This window comes from Enhydra lutris, unplaced genomic scaffold, assembly GCF_002288905.1.
Source record: "Enhydra lutris kenyoni isolate GAN:26980312 unplaced genomic scaffold, ASM228890v2 scaffoldscaffold10, whole genome shotgun sequence".
NCBI classification, from domain to species: domain Eukaryota; kingdom Metazoa; phylum Chordata; class Mammalia; order Carnivora; family Mustelidae; genus Enhydra; species Enhydra lutris.
The window spans coordinates 30679664-30702155 of NW_019154094.1; the positions used below are offsets into that span (position 1 = coordinate 30679664).

At 36.2% G+C, this 22492-nt stretch overlaps 1 protein-coding gene across 1 annotated transcript in view; it reads right to left on the bottom strand.

The window, feature by feature from the left end:
* LOC111144100 (contactin 3) overlaps window positions 1-22492 on the bottom strand; it is a 247201-nt gene that overhangs the window by 208054 nt on the left and 16655 nt on the right. Inside the window, exons 2-3 of the mRNA XM_022498228.1 lie at window positions 13269-13395; window positions 1437-1612 (exon numbers count right to left, since the gene is read on the bottom strand). Of these exons, the coding sequence (XP_022353936.1) occupies window positions 1437-1612; window positions 13269-13395 (303 nt within the window). The remainder of the gene's footprint in view (window positions 1-1436; window positions 1613-13268; window positions 13396-22492) is intronic.

The following is a 22492-nucleotide window of genomic DNA, read 5'->3' on the forward strand; positions in this document are numbered from 1 at the left end:
TAAAATTATTCATGAGAAAAACAGTATATATACACTTACTATATACATACACACGTGTATATATACATAATATCTAATACATATGTATGCCTTGTGTGTGTGTGTGTGTGTCTGTGTGTGTGTGTGTGTGTGTGTGTGTGTGTGTGTGTATCAAAATGGCCTATGTATGAAAATGGCATAATAAGAATCTAAATCAAAGACCATAGAAATCATTAAGACAGCAAAGTATATGGTAAGGGAAAAAAAGGAACTGAACTTGTTTAAAATGGAGGGACTCTGAAAAAATAATTTAGATTTAAAATTATGGCTATTAGAGATGTATATACAGAACACCTTAGTAAACTTACAGGCCAACTGAAATTTGCATAATATAAATCTAACATCTGGCCCTCAAAATACCCGGGAAAGATACAGTTCTAAATCAGAGAACCAGAAACACTGTTCACAGAGGAAAACAAAGTGAAAACAATGGGAAGAGCAAATAAATAAGAAAAACAGAGCATGCAGAATAGAACATCAAAAATAAAGCCAACCTTTGTCATTACAACACAGAAAGTTACAGAATAAGCCATGCATTAAACGACACATCATCAATTTATTAATGGCTTGTGGCTATGGAGGGAGACTATTACCCCATTATAAGAACACATGCATTCCAATTTCAGAGTTACCGAGGTATAAAGAACTAAGAGAAACCTCATAACCAAGATAATCCTGATAATGCATTACTTTAAAAATACATAGTTAAAACAAAGGAAGAGAGTCTAGTAAGAAGAAACAAAAAGTAGAAAGTAGTCAAAAAATATTTCAGGAAGATAAAAAGCATTTCTGGTCCCTATTCTAAATTCCCTGGACAAAGAAGGTGATTTTCTCAGGTTGGGCCATGAGTTCACCCAGGTCCAATTAACACTGGTAAAAAGGTGGCTTCTAGAGCCAGGTCGAAGTGAGGCTTACCCCTAAGGTCACCATGAGCTGGGCCAAACTGCATGGGAAGTCAACAAGATGTCACATTCTTTTCTTTTTCATTGTCTTTGTGCCTTAAGTATCTTCAGATTTGTCAGATATAATTCTCTAATTTCAAAATTCTCAAAGAGCAAGGACCATGTCTGACAATTCTTTCACTTTCTTTTTAGTTCAAATTCAATACGAGATACAGGGTAGCTACTCCGTGAACATATTCTTACCTGGATTCTTTTTCCTGTCCTAAACAGAATCCTTCCAAAAATAGTAAAATAGAAAAATATACCCACACCCATTTTAAGCTCTGATTCATACAGTAAGTACATAGAGATCCAAAAGATCATATTGAACTGTTCCTCAGCCAATTTATTCAATTAATAAAATATACGTACTGTTTCTAAAATCCAAAATGACCACACAAACTCAGTTAACTTTTTTAAATGTTGACTTGCTGGACACGATGAACATAAACTTACAGGCAAACTGGAGTTTAGCTTCTCTGCTGACAATCGTTCCAAGCGAATTTGTTGCGAAACACTGGTAACTTCCTGTATCCCAATTTCTGTTGGGGTTAATAACCACAAGATTTCCTCCGTTCAACTTATAACGGTATTCCAAACTCAGATTAATATCACTTCCATTCAGCTGCCATCTGTAAAACAAATGTCAAGGTTTTTTCCCCTCTTAGTATATTTAAATTAAAAAAAAAAAACCAAACCTCTACATTATAAAGTCCACTTTAAACATCACCTCCCTTACAAATAAAAGGCGATAAATAAATTATTCCATTGTGACATGTCTGAAGCTCAAACATGGCCCATGTATCAGAAACAAAAGATTCAAACATGGTGAAAGCAAAACAGAATAACAGCTAAAATTTAAGGATTTTTCATGATTTTCTGAAGGGGGAGAATAATTTGTTCACTAGGGGAAAAATGAGGCTAGGTCTGTATAGGCAGAGATGAAGTAGAAAGTGGAGGTAATTACCTCATGTACGTCAGGCCAATCTCATGCTGCCGATGAAGGGGGGAAAGAGCACACTTCTTTGATTTATTCAGACTGACTGAGCACATTTAATAAATTAATTGGATAAGTGCTCAACTATCCATTTCAATTTGTCTGGGTAAATACCCATCCCTGAGGCACTCTCCACTCTTCTCAGCCATCACAATGCTATTTACTAAATGGTACACCACCATAAAAAACCCTAAATGCCACCTAGGGGGTCTCACACAGTAAAGGCATTAACCCCAGAGCCATATTTATCAATGGGAAGCCTGAAGAAAAAAGGAAAAAGAAAAGATGCTGGTTTTTGAACAAGAGTTTTTAAACAGAAAAACTAGGGTTCTTTTAAAAAAGATTTATTTATTTGAGAGAGAAGGGAAGAGAAAGAGTAGGGGGAGGGGCAGAGCAAGAGGGAGAGAGACAATCTCAAGCAGACTCCCTGCTGAGTGTGGGACCTGATATGGGGCTCAATCTCATGACCTTGAGATCATGACTGAAACCAAAGCTGGAGACTTAACTGACTGAGTCACCAAGTTATCTCCAGAAAAAAAAGTTTTTAAACAGTGAGCATACTTGACACGTCAGAGTAGACTTCACCTTTAAAAACTCAGAAATAGGGGCGCCTAGGTGGCTCAGTGGGTTAAGCCGCTGCCTTCGGCTCAGGTCATGATCTCAGGGTCCTGGGATCGAGTCCCGCATCGGGCTCTCTGCTCAGCAGGGAGCCTGCTTCCCTCCCTCTCTCTCTGCCTGCCTCTCTGTCTACTTGTGATCTCTCTCTGTCAAAAGAAATAAAATCTTATTAAAAAAAAAAACTCAGAAATAGGGATGCCTTGGTGGCTTGGTTGTTAAGCATCTGCCTTCAGCTTGGGTCATGGTCCTGGTATCAAATCCCACATCAGGCTCCCTGCTTGGCGGGAAAGCCTACTTCTCCCTCTCTAAATTCCCCTGCTTGTGTTCCCTCTCTCACTGTGTCTCTCTCTGTCAAATAAATAAATAAATTCTTTTAAAAATAATTAAAATAATTAAAAAAATAAAAACTCAGAAATATCCCATAGTCTTAACACACCCACTATATAAATTAGAGCCATTTACCTCCTAGGAGACTTAATGTTTATAGTAAAAAGAAACCACTATCAGTTCTATAAATTTTTGTGTATTAAAACAACAATTACTGGGGTGCCTGGGTGGCTGACCCCAGGGTCCTGGGATTGAGCCCCACATCGGGCCCTCTGCTCAGCAGGGAGTTTGCTTCCCCCCTCTCTATCTGCCTGCCTCTCTGCCTACTTGTGATCTCTCTCTCTCTGTTAAATAAATAAAACCTTTAAAAAATCAAATCAAAACAAAACAAAAAAAAACAACAATCATCTCAGTTGTTCTTTGTAACTTTGAGAAGTTGGGTAATCTAATACTCATTTTATAGATGAAGATTTCAATGAAAAGTTGAGTAAGATGTCAATTGTTCCCAAATAAATCACTGTTGGATCAGAAATAGTTCTCATCTGAATTCTAGTCCAGAGTCCTTTCATCATGTCATGTGCGATCTAAAAATTGTTGTATTAATATATAAAATATTTAACCTAAACATATTACATGCTCTAAAAGCAAATAAAGACATGAAATATTAACATTATCACAAATGAAATTATGCAAAGGTAAATGAAATATTAGCTGTCAAAAGTAATGAATTTAGTATGGAAAATCTCAAGTAATCATGAAACACTTAATAAAATATAATCTGATACCATTTATATGAAGTTGTAAGACAAGCGAAAATTATAAACCTCCATTTCAAGGTATTTTAAAGCTCTCGTGGAGAAAGTGGGGTATGTTCAGGGGGCAAATACTAGGAAATTTAGATTTTTGGTTTTCTTTCTTGAAGAGTGGTTTTATGGATATTCATACTGGACTAGATTATATGTTTATCTCACTTTCTATATCTGAATAATATATAATAAAATTGTAATGATAGAAACCATAGGAAGTGAACAAATGTGTAAGTTTATCCCCATGTTGCAATGAATTCTCAGGCAGGTACACATGTAGACAAACAACATAGGGAAGACATAGTCCTACACATGCTGGGCTTGACTTTGAGAGAATCAATAGGACAATAAATCACAAGTTGGGGGGGTTGAATTTTTAAGCTGTAAATGGCTTGTCAGTTTCTGAGCAACTTCATGCTTGCAATGGGAAAAACTTCTCTAAAGATGTGCATAATTCCACATACTTTTGAAAGGAAGACTCCCATGACAAAAGGTACTTGGTGTTTTTGTTCCCTATAAAATAGAGTTTGTATGGGAAAAAAGGATTTTAGCTTTAGAGTTAGAATGTTTATGGCCTGACTAAGCATGCCTGATGGCTTCATTTGAAAATTGTGCTTTTGTGTTGAGCTGATGAATAAAAAAGGTATAGTGGCTATGTGGAAAATTGTAAAGATAAATAAAAATATGGAGAAGCCCTTCTTCTTACCTGTTTAATAGCTGGAAAGATTTAAGAGATCGTAAAGTACGTGGGAGAATACTTTATTTCAGTAAGTGTCTAAGATCTAAAAGCTATCATCCCAAAGCTTTGACTAAACAACTAAAATGGAAAAGATTTTTGTATGCTTAAATGTTTCTTACTTCCTTTAGCTCAATCTTCATCATACAGACTGAATCCCTAGATTATTTCATTAGGTGAAAAGGTAAAATCTACTCTCTTTTAAATGTTTCTGCTATAACAAAAGTAAGAGCACTTTCGCTTTAACAAACTCTTCAGAGCTAAGATTTACATGACATTCCCCAAAGAATGCTAATTCTCTCTTAACAAGGTGATATAATTATTTCTCTCCTTCTTAACACTATTCATCATTAACTAGGCCTCATCCCCAGGTGATGTAAAATTTCTCAATATCTTATTAAACATTAATTGTTTTTCCTCTTGTTGAAAGTATGTGAATTAGAAAGGGATGTATTTATTTAAACTCTGAATGTGTAAGGAATCTCTAGGCCTGAAATTCCAAAAATTATCATATCCTGAGAATATAATGTGCTTGTGTTCCCAAAGCAAAATATTCATATTTGGGCCTGATTTCTAAATATTTCTGAGATTATCTTCTGCACAAGAAACATTCAGGAAAACTGAAGACAGACAAACATACTCCTTTTACAAAGTATGTGTCCAATAAATCTATAAATTACATAAACCGTCTTTGTAGTAAATTGTAGTCAACTGTGCAGAGTTCATGAACACAACATGTGGTAACCAAGTGTGACAGGTGAATGTCACAGTTAGGACATGAATTTGGGAAGCTTTTAGAGGTAGATACTATGTTTTAGATTTGCACAGTCACGATTCTTTGTAATAAATGCAGATGTCCACTTTTATGAATCAAATGTGAAGTTCATGAGAAACTCTAAATTCAAGAATGAAATCTTTTTGAAATGACAGAATTGTGTAAAAATTCATGAAAGTAACATTTGCATACCCAAATTCCATTCCAAAAGGCTTAATGCAGTGATCTGGAGCAAAAGAAGACAGCACCATGGCTCTTGAGGCTGCATACACCAGCATTTCAATCCTATAACATTTACATTGTGCTCTAGGAACAGACTAACCTTGTAGCTTTAGTTCAGTGGTAAATGTCACAAGATTAAGCACCTTTGTATAATCATCATGTTGTAACACTCTTGAATGATCTTAGGAGTTCACTGCCAGCCTTCAGTGTTCAAATGCTCATTCTACACAAATTAGGATTTGCTTTTAGAATCCACAAGTGAGAAATGGTTTAATATTCATATTTCACAAATCTACTGATTTTTAGGCGATGAGCTCTCATCCCTTTGCATATCTTGGTGTGAAGGTTACATGTGAATTTGCTTCTGGGCCAATACATAGGAGTTGGGAGCTGGAATGAGAAGTCTGGGCTTCACACTCTGCTAGCCTTCCTGAGATAACATGAATCTTATCAATCCACCTCTTAAAATCTCTCTGCATCCTATATACAGCAAGGTGCTGGTATCTCCTGACTGGAGAGAGGCGGGGGAGGTAGAGTAAGGAGACTGGGGCAAGCCTGTTCAATGGAATGGTAGAATTCTATGGCCAATCTCCTTCTAAACATTTTTTTTTATAGAATTTCTTTAAAACATCATGCATGCCCTTGAGCTAACAGGTTTTGAATTTTGAATATAACAGCATAAGGTAGCCGACACAGAAGCTATTACAACTAGCAGTTACTACTTCCTCATGATGAAAACTATACTTGTTACTTCTGGGAAATACACTAAAACGTCAGTGACTGAGTGTAGAAGAACCAATGCCTTCCAATACAAAGAACTATGCGTGTGTGTGTGTGTGTGTGTGTGTGTGCGTGTGCGCACGCACAAACATGAATTTATATGATAAGTTCAACCAGAATGAAAAGCCTAAACTTTCAGAGTTGAAAAATGCTTTTGAAAGCATGACCTGCCAAGAATGATGACTGTCTGAATCAGTCATCATCAGTCATGACTGCTGAATTCCCACCATCAGCCATAATAGGGGATACACAGTAGGTGCTTATAGAAGTTTCGTGAGTGGAGTAACCTAGCAATAACCATGACATACAGTCATCCTTCACTGTGGTCATCCATATTAACAATAAACATCTCAAAGATGAGGAATGAATGCATATTTATTTTCATTTACCTTATTAGTTATTATTTATTACAATACTAGTTATTACAGAAGATGGCACGTCTTAACGCAAAACCTCACTAGCGTCAACAACAATCATGAATATAAGCATAGATCTATCTCGTTGGTATAATTTAAGGCACCAAGCCCTAAACAGCATCTTTCACTAGAACATGACAAGGTTAGAGACTGTTCCCCTTTGAAAAATGAAACTAACAAAACTGAGTGACTTCAGGTGATTTTCAAAATAATCCCCAGATATAATTTACCTCACCATTGATTATACAAAGGCAATGTCCTTCAGGATATCTACCCTATCCCACCAAATCTGGTCAGGAAAACGGAAATACGAACAATATGCTGGTGAAAAAACTAATGTCACATGGTAGACTTCAACATAAAACAAAGTGAGAAGAACAAAATAATTTATTGAAATCTTTAGGGAAGTGGGGCTAGGTTTGGGAAATAAGCCCACACTAAACACTTGTTAAATCAACAGGCAATACTTTATTTGGGGTTTGACAGGAAAATTAGGAATTTAATCACAGAAGCAATTTGCGGTTTTAGATGCGGCTTTCAAGTTAATAAGCAAATGCATTTGTGTTCAAATGCAATGTTTGTTAATATGTTTACTGAAGTGATGAGAATAATTGCAGCCCTTGAAAGAATGAATGTTTGAATTTGCATATTCAATACTTTATCCAAAAATAACTAGTTAGGCTTCAGCAATAATTGCCAAAGATCAAAATGAGTTAAATTGCAATGTTGTGTTTTTAAAAATTAAGTCTTTAAAATGTGTTTTATGACATAGATTCCCATTTCTCACTCACTGATAAGTTTTAAGCATCTATATTTAAGAAAAAAAAAATCCACTGGGATTAAAAGCAACTCTTCAGTTCAGAGTTACAGCCTGGTTCCAACTGATCAGTGATTGCCTTAAAATTATTCCTACAAGAATTACAGACAAGGTGTGCTATTCCTGTCTTCTTTGCCTCACTCCCTTTGAAGAGCCCGCTCCTTACATGACCTGGCCTGGCCACTCAGAACAATCCAATCTCGGCCTCAGTGATTAGTTAAGAATACGAATGTGACCCAACTGATTTAACTTGATTTTGACCAATACATTTTCCTTCCTCCTCACCACACTTCAAAAACACAAGAAAGAAGAACAACAAATGGTGTGAATTAATTTTGACACTCCCATCTGTGATATCTAAAACCTAACTTCTACATTTTTCTTGGGTTATAGACTGCTTACACTATAAGCCATGTTTTTATTTCTGACAGCATTCGGAACTTTTGATGACACTAACAGGAAGGACGTCCTCTTTTTCCAGCTGCTATGGGGAGGATGTAAGTAGGCCTTGTGTTCTTTTGTCACTTCATGGGCGATCTGTCTTAAAATGGAGCCAAAAAAGGGAATCAGTCCAAACTTAGAATACGCTATAAAATGTACTACTGACCACTTCTCACCCTCTGATCTTTCATGACATTCTTGACTTCTAACATGATCTAATACCAAATTTGCTTTGTTTTCTCCCATTTTGCATTCCATTTTTTTTTCATGCTCCACATTAGCAGGCACTGTTTGCTAGGTATTTGGGAGGTAAGGAGGAAGAACATATAGTCCTCATCTTTAAGGGAGTTATATCCTACTGAGACAATTGCAGATTTTGATAAGTTTTACCATACACGTAGGCAAAGGTACAATGGGCATCATCACAGCATGAGACCCAACCCAGAAGATACTGAGAAGGCTTCATGAGAGACACGGTAATGCAGACAAGTTTAAAATGCCTGGTAAGAGATGTTGTCTCCCTCGGCTTCCCTTGAGCACTATAGATATTCTTTACTTTTTAATGGTTAGCAATCATTCCAACCATGTGCAGATTTCATTGATTTTAGTGCCTGACTATGGGTATGGGGACGAGAACTCATCAGCTGAAGAAATCAGGATGCTAAAAGTTGTTGAGCATAAACATAAACGCAGAGAATCGAGCCCAGTAACCCAGCAGAAAGGATTTTTATCTCCTTAAGGGCCAAAAGAATTAGAGGAACAAAAACCTCTTATTTGCCTTGAAGCAAGCAGCATAAAAGTGAAATAATAGTGACTTTAGATCTTACATGGCAACAATATATATGTAAGGGACAAACTGCATATAATAAAAATTATACTTAAAATATATATCAGATATTATTACACAGAATATAGAGTATATTATACACAGTCCATATGCTGTATTTTATATTGTACATGTAGAAAATGTAGCATATAGAAATACAGTACATATATAGAGCCACATATGTTACTATATGTGGTACCATGTACAGTGGTACATTATGTGTGTGTATGTACATATGCGTGTGTGACTCTGTATGTATAGACAATAAATCACCTCAGACTTCACTTCCTTACATTTTACTCTTTCAATAAACATGAGCAGAAATTAGTCTCTTTTATTTTCTATCTTATACTGAATGCATTTAGTATTTTGGCAAATACTTTTGGCAAATTCCATTATAGGGAATCATACCTAAAAGGGAGAAACTGTGGCAGGGGACATGATATTTTGCAATGATATTTAGTCCTTATAACTAGTATATCGATATTTTTTACACTGTACCTTATTAACATAGTTTACTTATCATATAGAGCTGGAAGAAAATAATGTTGGGATTATTTCCTTTTGAGGAGAAAAAACAAAAGAGCTACGGTTTCGAGGGTTAGTCTAGAGCAGTGCCATCCAAAAGAACTTTCAAGAAGCATAAAAGTGATCATTGGTTCCTTCTCGTACAGTAGCTATTGGCCACACATGCCTACTCAGCACTTGAAATAAGGCTGTGTAGAGGAGCCTGGGTGGCTCAGTTTGTTAAGTGTCTGCCTTTGGCTCAGGTCATGGTCTTTGGGTCCTGGGATCAGAGCCCATGTCAGGGTTCTGGCTCATAAGGGAGTCTGCTTCTCCTTCTGCTCTTCCCCCAACTCGTGCTCTCTCTCTCTCCAATGAATAAATAAAATCTTAAAAAGGAAAAAAAAAAAAAAGAAAGAAGGCTGCCTTGACTTAAAAATATATTTTTAATCTAACTGATCTAACTCTATAGGGTCAACTTCTGGCTACTAGCTACCATATTGGACAACATAGCTTTTCAATCTCAAGCTAGACTAAATGTGGAAAACATAAAGCCCACGTAGGATGTAGTTCACTTGAAGCATTATTTTCTTTGGCCTACATCATGATTAAAAAGAAAGGTGGAGTTAACACTTGAAGGAGAGTTTCCGAAGAAAAAAATACCTGAATTTTAAAAGATCTCTTGAAAAGCTTTTGTTACACTGGCCTGGGATTCCTGGATGGTAACTAGTGGCCAGTGCTGAGAAGCAGTCATGATGATTCAATAGGCTTCTGACTAAGTGTTGGACAGTTTCCAGTTATTATTCAAAGTGTCTATATGTTCTTAAGGCACATCCACCTCTTTTAGCTCTGTTACTTGCCTGGTCCCCGGAGGCATTTGGATATGTGGTTCCTTTAAAGGTTGACTGACATCAGTACAAGCAACCATGGATGTTCCTATTTGGGGGTCTTTCATCTGAGCAAATGGTAAGCATTTATAACCCCATGAAAAGTCAGAGAAAGCCCCTCCCATTTAAAAATGTTATTAATACTCCCTCAGGGTAATCTCTTTCAGCGTCATCGGCAATTACAACGAGAATGAATACTAATTAACCTTTAAATATAGACTTTGGGGCTTAGGTGGGGAGATGCAAAGGAAAGAATAAGATTCTCAATTAAACCCTAACACAAGTAATTTCTCTGGAGAATTTCTGAACTTTTGGATTTTTAACATGGCCAATTAAGAGTTCTTTTTACCCAGTGAGATAACCAAGAAAAGATCTCTCATCAGACAAATTTGTCTCAGTCTACAAGACAGGCTGTGGGCTTACGAAGGATAGTCTTTTCTAAGACTATTAAACTTTATTCTGAATCATAGGAAACATGTCTGGATTGTCTTTAACTTGTCATTTCACACGAACCACTGATTTTCTTCCATGGTATCTATTTATCTATCTAACGGCTTATATTTAAAAATACTTATAAAAAACATCAGGTTTCTCGGATTTCATGTAAAAAAAAAATCCCCATTTTTATGTCTTCAGTGTTATTCCACACTTAAACCATTTATCTGTAGTTTTTAAAGGATAGTAAAAAAATAAGAATAAGCAAGCATATTTTCTTCTGAAATACTTAAAGAATATTATAGAACGTAACAAGACTGACTATGAACGTCAAAAGCTAGGAGAAAAAAACAGGCTATAATGGAAGGTATTTTCCAAATAGATAAGGTCATAATTACAACCTACATTTTTCTATACTCTCATTTGCTCTATCAGTATAACCTCTTATACAGATAACATGAAAAATGGAGTTGTTATAGGAAAGGCCTAATATTTTCACAATGTAAAGAGGTTCTCTTGTGGTTTTTCAAGGTCTTGACTTTTAGTGACTAAAAACCCTTAGTTTAAGTGGAATTTTATATTGGTTACAAGTCTTAACTTTAGAAAATCTTTAGAGCTATAATGAAAGTGTCTGTTCTATTTGGGTACAAACCAAAGTACTTTAAAACAATACCTAGCATGTTAAATTTCTGCAATTATCTGGTATAAAAGGGATGATCAATTTAAGTCATATATCTCCTAGTCTCAGAAACAGATTTTGTTTAAACTGCAACATACATCATCTCAGGGCACATTATAAAACATACGAAGCTCTATGTAAATGGCAGGACCTCTTCATGCACATTTTATACATGTTGTCAGTATGCTTAAAAACACACTCTCTGGCATTACAATAAATACACAATATATAAAGGAATGATTGCAACAAAAGACTATTTCTGGATTTCTGAGCTCGAGATTTCTCGCTATTTGGTAAAATTTTACAAACATAATTAAACTCTTCCTTTAGAAATACACTCCTGTCTGACAAAATCTTATATCTAATGACAATGTTTCAGCTGAACACATTTATCATCAAATTATTCATAAGATAAATGCTAGGAATACAACTTTACTGACAACAGAGAAACAGCCCACAGATGAGTCATTCATATGGACTCTATCATATTACAGTCATATCTAAAAGGAGAACCTTCTGTTTCAGGGAGAAACAAATGGATAAATTTGGAAAATGGTAGAATGTCCTATGAAAATGCTGGGAGGAAATGTTTCCAGTATAACATCTTATTAAAGTTGATCTGTTCATCTTTCCCCCAAAGAGGGAAATATTTTCAGATGTTGCTTCTGCTTATATCTGATTAATTGAACTATATTCTTAATACAGATTCTTGGTTTTTTTTAATCCTCTGCTATACTTTTCTTATTTCTATAGGGTGAGGAGGGGCAGAGAGAAAACTTTTTATCACCTCTGCCATTTCTGACCAGTAACCTGGAATCATTGCTTATTTTGGTGCAAGTATCCAGCAGGTGCTCAATAAGCACATCTTGAATATTGTTTAAAGAGACTGACCTTGGTTCCTTCCAGATGCAAAAATACAACGGTCTACCTTCTAAACCAAGGTTGACCCAATTTAACAAGGAATGTTGGCTTCTATTACTTACATGGATTAAGAAAACAAAAGAAGTTCAATAAGATCTATATGACTACTCTAAACACTTAGAATTTTATTAATACAGGCTGAACTATGCTTGTTCTGCAGGTTATAGAAAACGTTTTGCCAAGAAACTAATACTGTAAACAGAGTTTTCAAGACAAATGCTCACAGTATTCAAAAGAGCATATTATTTTCAAGGTGCCTCAAGCACTTTTTCGTAGCCACTTATATGAAAGCAGCATATGCTCTTTATAAATAATTCATTTCTTCATTAAATTGGGTCACCTAAGCACACCTAACAGTAAAAATTGTTAATCTTGTGTTCTTTAAAAAAGTAAATATCATCCCATCCAAATAAGCTACCATCGTCCCCCAAATGTTAATACTTTTATCTTAAGGTGATGGGAATTCAGATTTTTTTTTCTTCTTTCTTCCTTACACCTTTCTGTGATGTTTGAAGGTTTTCAGTGAACAAATATTCACATAATCTGAAAAACACATACTTTTACATAAAAAAACCCCTACTAAGTCAAATATAATTTCTCTCCAGGAAAAATTAAAATTACTTTAGTAAGAGTGTTATTTTATTCTTCTATACTTAATGAATCTTCAAACACATAGTTGTAAAATGGTAGAGGAAGAAGTCTAAGCGCTAAAAGGTATTTTTTTTTCAACTATGATTTCTAAATACCTTTGGAACATCTGGTTTTATCCCCACAATGGATATATATGATTCCAATGACTACATATAAACACATGTTTATACATTAAATTGCACTATAAATGAGTAAATAGAACATTGTTTACTTAAGAGATTCTACCATGTCTCCTTTAAATCAAGAACTCCTGTAAAGTGAATAATCAATCAAATATATACAGTAGGGATCCAAATGTATACGTATGACATCTGCTGAACATGACATACAACTACAGTTCCATGTATTCTTTCTTAGTGATGCCATGAATATATTGAAACAAAACAAAACATAAAAGTTATAATTGCCACATTGTTTTCATAATTTGGATTTGCAAACTTGTCACTGTACCTGTAATGAGGTGAGGGGTTGCCTCTTGCTTCACAATTTAAAGTTATTTTTTTATCCTCTGAACCCACATGGAAAATGCTGTTGCTGGGCTCTCTGATAAACACTGGACCTTGCAAGAGCAGCTCACCTGTATGGGTGGGAGACATCCAAAATAAACAATCACAGTAAGTAAAAGGTACTGCAAAATCTGTATTCTAGAATCAAAGAAGAAAAACAAGTAACAAGTATCTGCTCTTTCAAAAAAAAAAAAAAAAAGAAGACGAAGGAAAAAGAAAGAAAAAGCAGATATTGCTTCCCTTGTCCACAGAACACACTCTGCAGGCAGTGCTTTGCTAATGAGCATCAGTGAAACCACTGACAGCCTAGTAACATGGATGCAACAATGAAAACTAGTATTGAAAAACATTGCCACATTAATAAAATTCCTTTAAAGTATAAATAAGGCGATACTAATTACTTTTTATAATATAAACTCTTACCCAACTTTTCACTGGTGAATATTCTATTACAGAAGGTCTTTCTGTCCTAAGGGTCTTTTACCAAGACTAGCTGAATACCTCAGCATGATCTTTTTCATAAAATCTGCCATGCATGCAAATCTGAAGGTTGACAATATTCTTTTTCTGTTTTGACCTCAAAACACTCAACACTTGGTGGTATTTCCACTTTATTACCAACCAAGTGAAGAGAAGGATATAACCCTAAGGAAGAATCTTTGAAACTATCTTTTAAAGAAAAAACTCAAATATTTTCTGAGAATTTCCACATATACACAAAAATAAAAATCTGTCTTTGTGCTATGAATTTAAAAAGGAATGAGATAATGCAATCAACAAATGCTTATGCCACTTTAGTTGTACAATCATTGCCAGAGCATTTCTGAAAACAAACAAACTCACAGGGGAAAAAAAAAAGAAAAAAGAAAAGAAAATTCTTTACTCTCCTATCTTGGGAGCATTCAGTAAAATAGGAGGAACTACTACTGAAGCAAAGAATGAATAAACAGACTAAGAAACGAAGAGAGCTCACAAGTAGTCAGACAAAGAAAAGAGGTTAGAAAAGCAACCACAAAAGTCCAGAAAATATGAACTTATGTTTTGGCAACTACAAGTAGTAATAACATTCCTAAGAAATGTTTACCATAATAACAAGAATAATAAAATAACATGATACTGAAAATAATCACTGACATGATGAAAACAGCAGTAGCTGGTGCCAGTGCACGAACCCTAAGTGGCCATATCTGTTCTTTAATCTTCAGAGAGATCATTATTCCTAATGAACAGAAGAGAAGCATGGGGTCTAAAAGTAGCTAGGTGACAGGGGCAAGTTCACATAGCATTGCAGAAGGTACATACTCTACAACATCTGAGTCCAGATTCCAGGCAGTGACACCCTCTTGTTATCCTCAAAGAAAGCCTTGCCCTTCATCTGGTCTTTGCCCTCACCTTCTGGCAGGTAACCTATGCCATTTGTGATGGGAATGCCTTCCTTTAGGGTGGGGTCTGGCCACCCTGGATCTGAGGGTGGGACCAGCCACACCTCACAGTGTGGGATGGGGCCTGGCCATACCAGAAAGACCCATTTGTGATTGATGGTGGGAGATTTTTGTCATGAGGTATGAGCTGACTTGGGCAACTGAGCTCAACTACGTGTGCCATCACGAGTCACTAATTATGTAATGAAGCCCCAGTAAAAACCCTGAACACTGAGGCTTGGTGAATTTTCCTGGTTGGCCAGAGTCTTTCCTTACTAATGCACATCAATGCCGGGAGGTTTATTCATCCTGAGGACAACAAAAGCTTAGCTTTTGGGAACTGTCCAGATGCTATCCTCTGGGTTTCTTTCTTTGGCTGATTTTAGCATGTATCCTTTTCTCTATAATAAACCATAATCATGATTATATTAGCTTTCAGTGACTCCTGTCTGTCCCTCTAGCAAATTATCAAAGCCAGAACTTGCAGTTGGTATTAGAAATACAGGTAGTCTAGGGACTGTGCACTCAAACCTCAAAGTCTAGCTTGATATGGATACCCTTTTCACTGCAACATCACCACAAAGTTAGTCCTTACTAATACCAGCCACAACTTAAGAAAGCAGGCTGCTAATCCTCTTTAGTCCCCAGTTTTTATTTACCTCTGAGGGGAAAATACCACTAGGAAAAAGTTCTCACCTTTTTTCATAAAAAAGGAGAACTTTCAGAAGAAAAAGATTTTGAAATAGCTATTAATGCCCATAATCAAAAATCCAATGTTGTCATTTTTCTGAGTCTCCTACCCCTAAGTAAGTTTAATGCATTAAAAATTAACAAATAAATGCAAAAATGACAATTGACTTCATTAATTAAATTTACTGTCTTAGAAAGTTGAAAATAATTCTAATGCCTATTTGTAAATATTTACAAATACAGTGGATTTTCCACAGCATTTTTTTTTCTGGTGTAATAGCTCTTGATTTACTTTGAGTGGTTAATCTATTTTGTTGACTTATGAGATGGTATAGCATCCTTGTTCCAACAAACTTATGTACGGGGAGCTTAAAAACAATATTATAGTAATATCATGGCATAGATTTGAAAATCCCAGGTAAGCTGGGGAGAGAAACTGATAGAAGGAAAATCAGGTCAAGATAAGAAGCGGGTGGGGGCACCTGGGTGGCTCAGTGGGTTAAAGCCTCTGCCTTCAGCTCAGGTCATGATCCCAGGGTCCTGGGATCGAGCCCCACATCGGGTTCTCTTGCTCAGCGGGGAGCCTGCTTCCCCCTCTCTCTCTGCCTGCCTCTCTGCCTACTTGTGATCTGTCAAATAAATAAAATCTTAAAAAAAAAAAAAAAGATAAGAAGGGGGTGATTTCAATGAAAAAGAGAAAAAAAAAGGTGTATTTTTAAAAAAATTTCCTACAAGTGACTACAATGAAAATTCAAATGTCCATTCCATCATCTTCTAATACAAGTCATATCCCAAATGATACTCTAATTCTTCTCTAGAGACCATTATTAATTTTAAATGAAGGTGTTAGATAACCATAAACCTTTTTATTCTGACACCCTTTTGAGAGAATGACAATCACAGGTAATTTGCTAACATTTATGTGCCAAGCACTGAACTGAGGAAATTACAAGCGTTGCTTTCCTTATTCCCAGGCTATGTTTGACCCCACCCTCTACCCTATGAGGTCCAGCGCCGTTCTTGTCTATGCCTTGCAGGCCATGCTGACTGTTGTCACACGTGGACTCAGCCTCCACCACCCTTGTTATTCTTGTGCTCTGATTTCCTTTTGTCATTCAGAAGTCAGCATAAATGTCATCCTTTCAGCTTACATGTCCCTCCACCCACCCCTCACTTCCACCTTGCACAGAGGTCCCAAAGCACATCTCGCTGTATCTCACCCTATGCAGACATTATACATGTTCACATATGCTCTCGTTATTTGTATTTAATTCACTGTTGTATCCCCAACTCCTAGAACATGGCAGATATTCTATATTTATGTATTGAATGAATAAGACGAATGAAGGAATTCTCACAATAACTCTATATAAAGCTGATATATTTTTACAGCTAGTGATTGATAAAGCTAAGAGTTTAATTCAGAACTTGTGTTTTCAACTTATAGTTATTTGGCCTCCCCAGCAGAAACTGAGGCACAGAGCAGTTAAATAACCCAACCGTGACAACACAGGTTTGGTTTTTTGTTTTTGTTTTTGGTGGGAGACCTGATAGCAGACCCTAATACCCCTATTCTTGGTGTGTTTCCCTTTCCAGTAAACCACACAGTTCTAAATATGGTCAAAGGCAAAATTAACCATCAGCTTGCTATTTCAACTTCAGTATTTCCGGATAACACTGGAGTTCCCAGCCTGTGAGGCACATACACACCATTTCTGAAATTTAAAGCTCCTAAAGGCTTTTTAGACCATCAGCAGCCATTCAAAAGCCTCCTAAAATGGAAGTACAAATTAATAATCATGTGACAGGTCAGTCCATGCTTCATACTCTGAAAAGAGACAAAGACTACTCACTCTTGCTTCACCAGAGAGAAATAGAGATGCTGGGGCATAATGTTGTCATCTCTTGCTAGCAACATAAACTTGAAAGGAAGAGATTCTGAAGTTTCATTTTCTTCAAAATGAATTTTGATCCTCAAAAGGACAGAACCTTAACGATTCACATGGATATTCATAACCAGCGAAAAGCCGCTTGGCTGAGAACAGAAGGGGGCCTCCTGGCTAACGAAATGGATTCAGTGTAACATTTAGATTGATGCTAAACTTTACTTTCTGTGACAGGGGCATTTTTTTGATATGCTAGCCTGGCTCCAAAGCTCCATTTTACGTTTACAGCCTAAAATAAAGGGCATATAACATTTCCGAACAGGACTAATAAGTCCAAAAGTCCAATCCTGAGGTGTTATTTTTTCCCCCAAACGCCCATGGGCTACTCAGAATAACTACCTTTGAATGTAAGTACAAGTTTTATGAGATCCTAAGGTAATGTCACCTAAAAGATCAAACCGTGGCCAATCAATTCTAATAGTCATACTCCATACGATTTTTATGAAGGCTGACAAAGAGAAACAGACAAAGCATTCCAGGCAGTTGGATTACTTTTACTAAAAGAAATTAAATTCCTAAAAACCATGATGGTATCTCTGACATTGCTATGGAAAAAGGAGAGCATATCCTATTTTCCTTCACTTATTTACATCACATCTACAGGATACAAAACTGAAGGATATTTTGAAATGAAGAGGGTAAATCCAAAAAGGGAGCTAGGGTGGGCACTGCTACTTAAAGCAGAATTTAAGAGAAGGTAGAGCTAGAAAGGAATAGTCAATGTATTTATAAGGCATCCAAACCAAACAGAAGGGAGCACGAGACTGGGTCAGAGAAAATAAAAGTAATATGTCACCAATGAGCCAATGAGATGAGATCTGTATTCTAGGCCCTACTATTCTACAGATAAACAAACAAACAAACAAATATGGAAACATTTTCTAGCAGTGGGGCATCATCTTTTTTTTTTTTTTTTGCATCAGTAGCTTAAAGCTAGAAAATCCCAAACAAACAAGAAGTGACAAAAATAAAATTCCATTTATATTCTCCCAAAGTCAAGGGAAGATAAAGAATTCAATCTTAATTCATTTCTCTAACAAATATTTGAATGCCAAACACAGTATATGAAAAACTAGTTGTAGCAGACATCGGTGGTTCACAACTCAACCTCTCTTAACTACTCTTTTTCATTGCCTTCAAAATTTCCCTTTCATTGGAGATACAGAAAGCAACAGATAAACTACCTTCCTAGAACTCTCTGTAGTTCTTGACTGTGGAGCAAGGTGGACAAGGAGGATTGGATTATGAGACCAGTAGCAACGAAAGAGGGGTGTATTAGTTTGTGAGGTCCACCATGACACACCAGCACAAACTGAGCTGTTTCAACAAAAGGAATTTACTGTCTCACAGTTCTGCAGACTTGGGAGTCTCAAATCAAGGTGTGGGCAGGACTGGTTTCTTCAGGGGGCGATAAGGGAAGAATCTACTCCAAGCCTGTCAGCTGGGCTTATAGATATATATCTTCTCCCTGTGTCCCATCAGGTCATCTTCCCTGTGTCCCATCAGGTCATCTTCCCTCTGTGCATGTCTCTGTGTCCAAATTTTCCTTTTACAAGGATACCAGTCATAATAGACTAGGGCCCACCGTAATGACTTTATCTTAACTAATCCCATCTGCCATGACCCTATGTCCACAAAAAGTCATATTCTGTGGACCTGGAGATTAAGACTTCAACACCCAAGTTTTGAGGGGGACATAATTTCACCTATCCCAAGAGGTAAGGGAAAACCTGCTAAAAGATTTAAGGAAAGAGTCTCTATACTGATTTTGAAGAAAAAATCAAAACAAAACAAAACAAAACAAAAACATGAAGGAAATGCTGAATTTGCTTCCTTTCCTTTCTGATATGGAAATTATCGTGTGAGGAAGGAGGTCATGCTGGGAACCCCTATGACCATGAAGACACCATGAGGGAGAATAAATATATATATCACAGAAAAGCTAATCCAGAGCCCTCACATCTTTGAGTTCCTGAACCAACATGAACCAAATAAGCCCAAACATCACATTAGAAAAATAAACCTCTAATGGGTTTTTGTCATGTGCAGCTGAATGTACTATAACTAACATGCTAGAAAAAAAGGGAAAAGGCAAAACAGTATACTTAAGATGAACAAGAAAAAGAAAATGCTTACCAGGAATAACTAATTTATCCATTTCCCACATCTGGAAATGTTATCAAGCAATTATGTTATAAGAAAAAGTGCTGGAGAATGGCAGCCACCTGGAGTATGACAGCATAATAGAGACCAATAGAAAGCAATAAAAATTATTTAATTTGCTAAATTAATGGTTTTACTACCTGATTTGCTCAATCTGTGTTTCACGTTTTGTCCATAAACAGAAATAAAGAAACTGCATGGGAAGCAATGTGCAATAATTAGACAATTAAAAACTGAAAAGGACTATTGAAGCTTTACAGGTGCTGGAAATGAATGTTCAATAAAAAAATCCTCCTGTGAACTGGAAGAACCTTTCCAAGTCATGACAAATTTCTAGCAAAAAATTGCATTTTTCTTTCATTGCAGCCTGTCTTTAAAACACACACACACGCCAATGACCACACCCATAAACATAGACGCACATTAGAGTTGTGTTCAAAGTTAAAATATCTGGATTTTAGCACTTTCCTTTAGTGAACTAATCATATATTTTGAGGAAAGTTATCATCTATTTCACTGGATTAATATTCACTTTGTACAATACTTGAGTAAAAGAAAACGTGGGAGAATTTTGAGGGTGCCCAATATTTAATTTTGATACTTTTAGCCAATGGCTGCATTTCTGATTTGTAAACTGTCCTTTACAACTGAATGAAAAAGTTAACCACTTCATTGTTATACTGCAGAAAATAATGTATGTGGGGGGGAAAGGCTTAGCAGATGGGTTGAAGTCTTTGTAAGATGAAAATGTTTTCATAATGCTTTCTGGCTTCCTTTATTCAAATTCATGTTTTGACTCCATATGAATGTGAGTTCTAGTGCTTTTGAACTTCCCTGACATCCTTCCATAATCCCCAGCGCAGAGTTATACCTTCCTTGCTAGATAGTTTAATAGCAACTCTACATGACAAAAAAAAAAAAAAAAAAAAAAGTTACAATGCTACCGTTAGATGCAGTGTGCCATGTGCCCAATATAGCCAGGAGTGTACAATCTGTGGCTCATGTGCCTAAAAAAAAAATCCACTTACATCCCCACTTTCTATTATACCACCTTTCACTGAACATCTCTGATATATGCAAATTCACAAGGTTCTCACCAATCATATTGAAGACTTCATTAATTAACTCTTTTAAAAACATTTCTTAGACACCCTCCCCTCAAAGGTTTTAATAGATTATTATGTATGTGGTTTCTATTGTTTGCCAAAGAGATTGGGTCAAAGCTCTTTGGGGCCCATGCATGATTCCCTTCATGTATTTTAGAAAGGATGTTTCATAATGAACTCCACTTCAAGGCTATTGTTTCTATGAAAAAATAACTATACAATAGAGAATTTCTATTATAAATCAGTTGTAATGGAGAAGCTATTAAGAAGTAATACCAGCTGGTGATTGCATTCTGTAGTATTTTTGCAGCGTAATCTCATAAAGTAGAAAAGAGCATAATTGTTTCTTGCCTACACCTCAGTAAGCAGAAGCCAGCACAGTGTTTGTAAATGTCTGTGTATATAAAATACCATCTAGCTCCCTCTTCCCAGCAAGGATGCTGCCTTCTTCTTTCTAAACAACGAAGGGTATGAAGCTGGGCTGTGCGGGAGGTACAGAGACCCACAGAAGCAGGACAGAGGATGGCCATTGCCAAAACCAGTGTCTGGAACTATGGGATGGGGGTTGGGGGAGTCTCAGAACTGCCTGAACTTGAATTACTAAATAATTTCTCAAATTTGCTCTCATCATTTTTCATTTAACCACAACTAAAATTTATTTTTCATCATGATTTATTGTAGACACAGCAGGTGTGTGTAAACGCACATACAAGTGACAAAAAAGAGTCTCTTGAAATAATACTTATGTTTGTTGCATTCTGGGTCATAGCATTTTTTCTATTCTATTCCACCCAATCTCCTTTACCTATTCTTTTTTTTTAATGCCAGACATAAGTACACATTAGTATTATTACCTGTCAACGAGTTTACATCCTCAATTTGATAATCCCTGGTCTAGAACCATGCCTGTCCTGCCCTCAGTGTCCTAGATTATTGTTTTTTATTGTATTTGTGATGACTGTAAGGTATTTCTTTAACTTCCTTCACTTAGGAATGAAACCAACTTAGGCAGTGAAGGTAAAGAACTGTCTGCTTTGGAAATGGAAAGAGTATTTATGGTCCTAACATGTAGAATTGACAAGAGTGTCTTCCCCAAACCTGCTAAATGGTTACATTTTCTGTAGGCTTGGAGAGGGGAGCAAATACTATGGTGCATTGCTGGTAACCTTGGCAAATAAAAACACAGATTTTATTCCAAAAAAAAAAAAAAATGTTTCTTAGTTCTATATATGGGGCAAAATCCCTCATAATACATATTAAACAAATGCACAGTCCCAAACATCAACATATGAAGATAAAACAGACACTTATGCTTACCAGGCCCTGTACTAGATATTTTGCATCTACTAAGCCACCTAATTCTAAGTGAATATTAAACACTCTGAATAAAAGATGATACTCATGTTAATGTTATTGCTTTCCTCAATATTGACACAGCAGAAATAAAGATCCTCAGGGTTGCAGAGGACGAGTTAAACTGAATACTCTATACACATTTTTGGTGCCACTACTCTTGAGAATCATTTAGTGATAAGTATGAGAAGCTCGCCGCATATAGGAAGTCTAAGGAAAATCTGCTCTCAATTCTTCCATTCATTTTTACTCAGTATCACCACTTAGCAATCTTCCTCCATTCAGAATTCTTAGAACAATTCTGTGTACTCTGCTCACATATCTCTATCATATTCTACATTGGCTTTACTTGTTTTTCACTTATATTTTCGTTATTCCTAGTCGTTAAACTTTGGAAAATAGTGAATATATTAAACACACACTTCTACCTCCTAATCAGGCCAATCATATTGTATATATTAGAAAACTTGGTACATTAATGTTAGAATC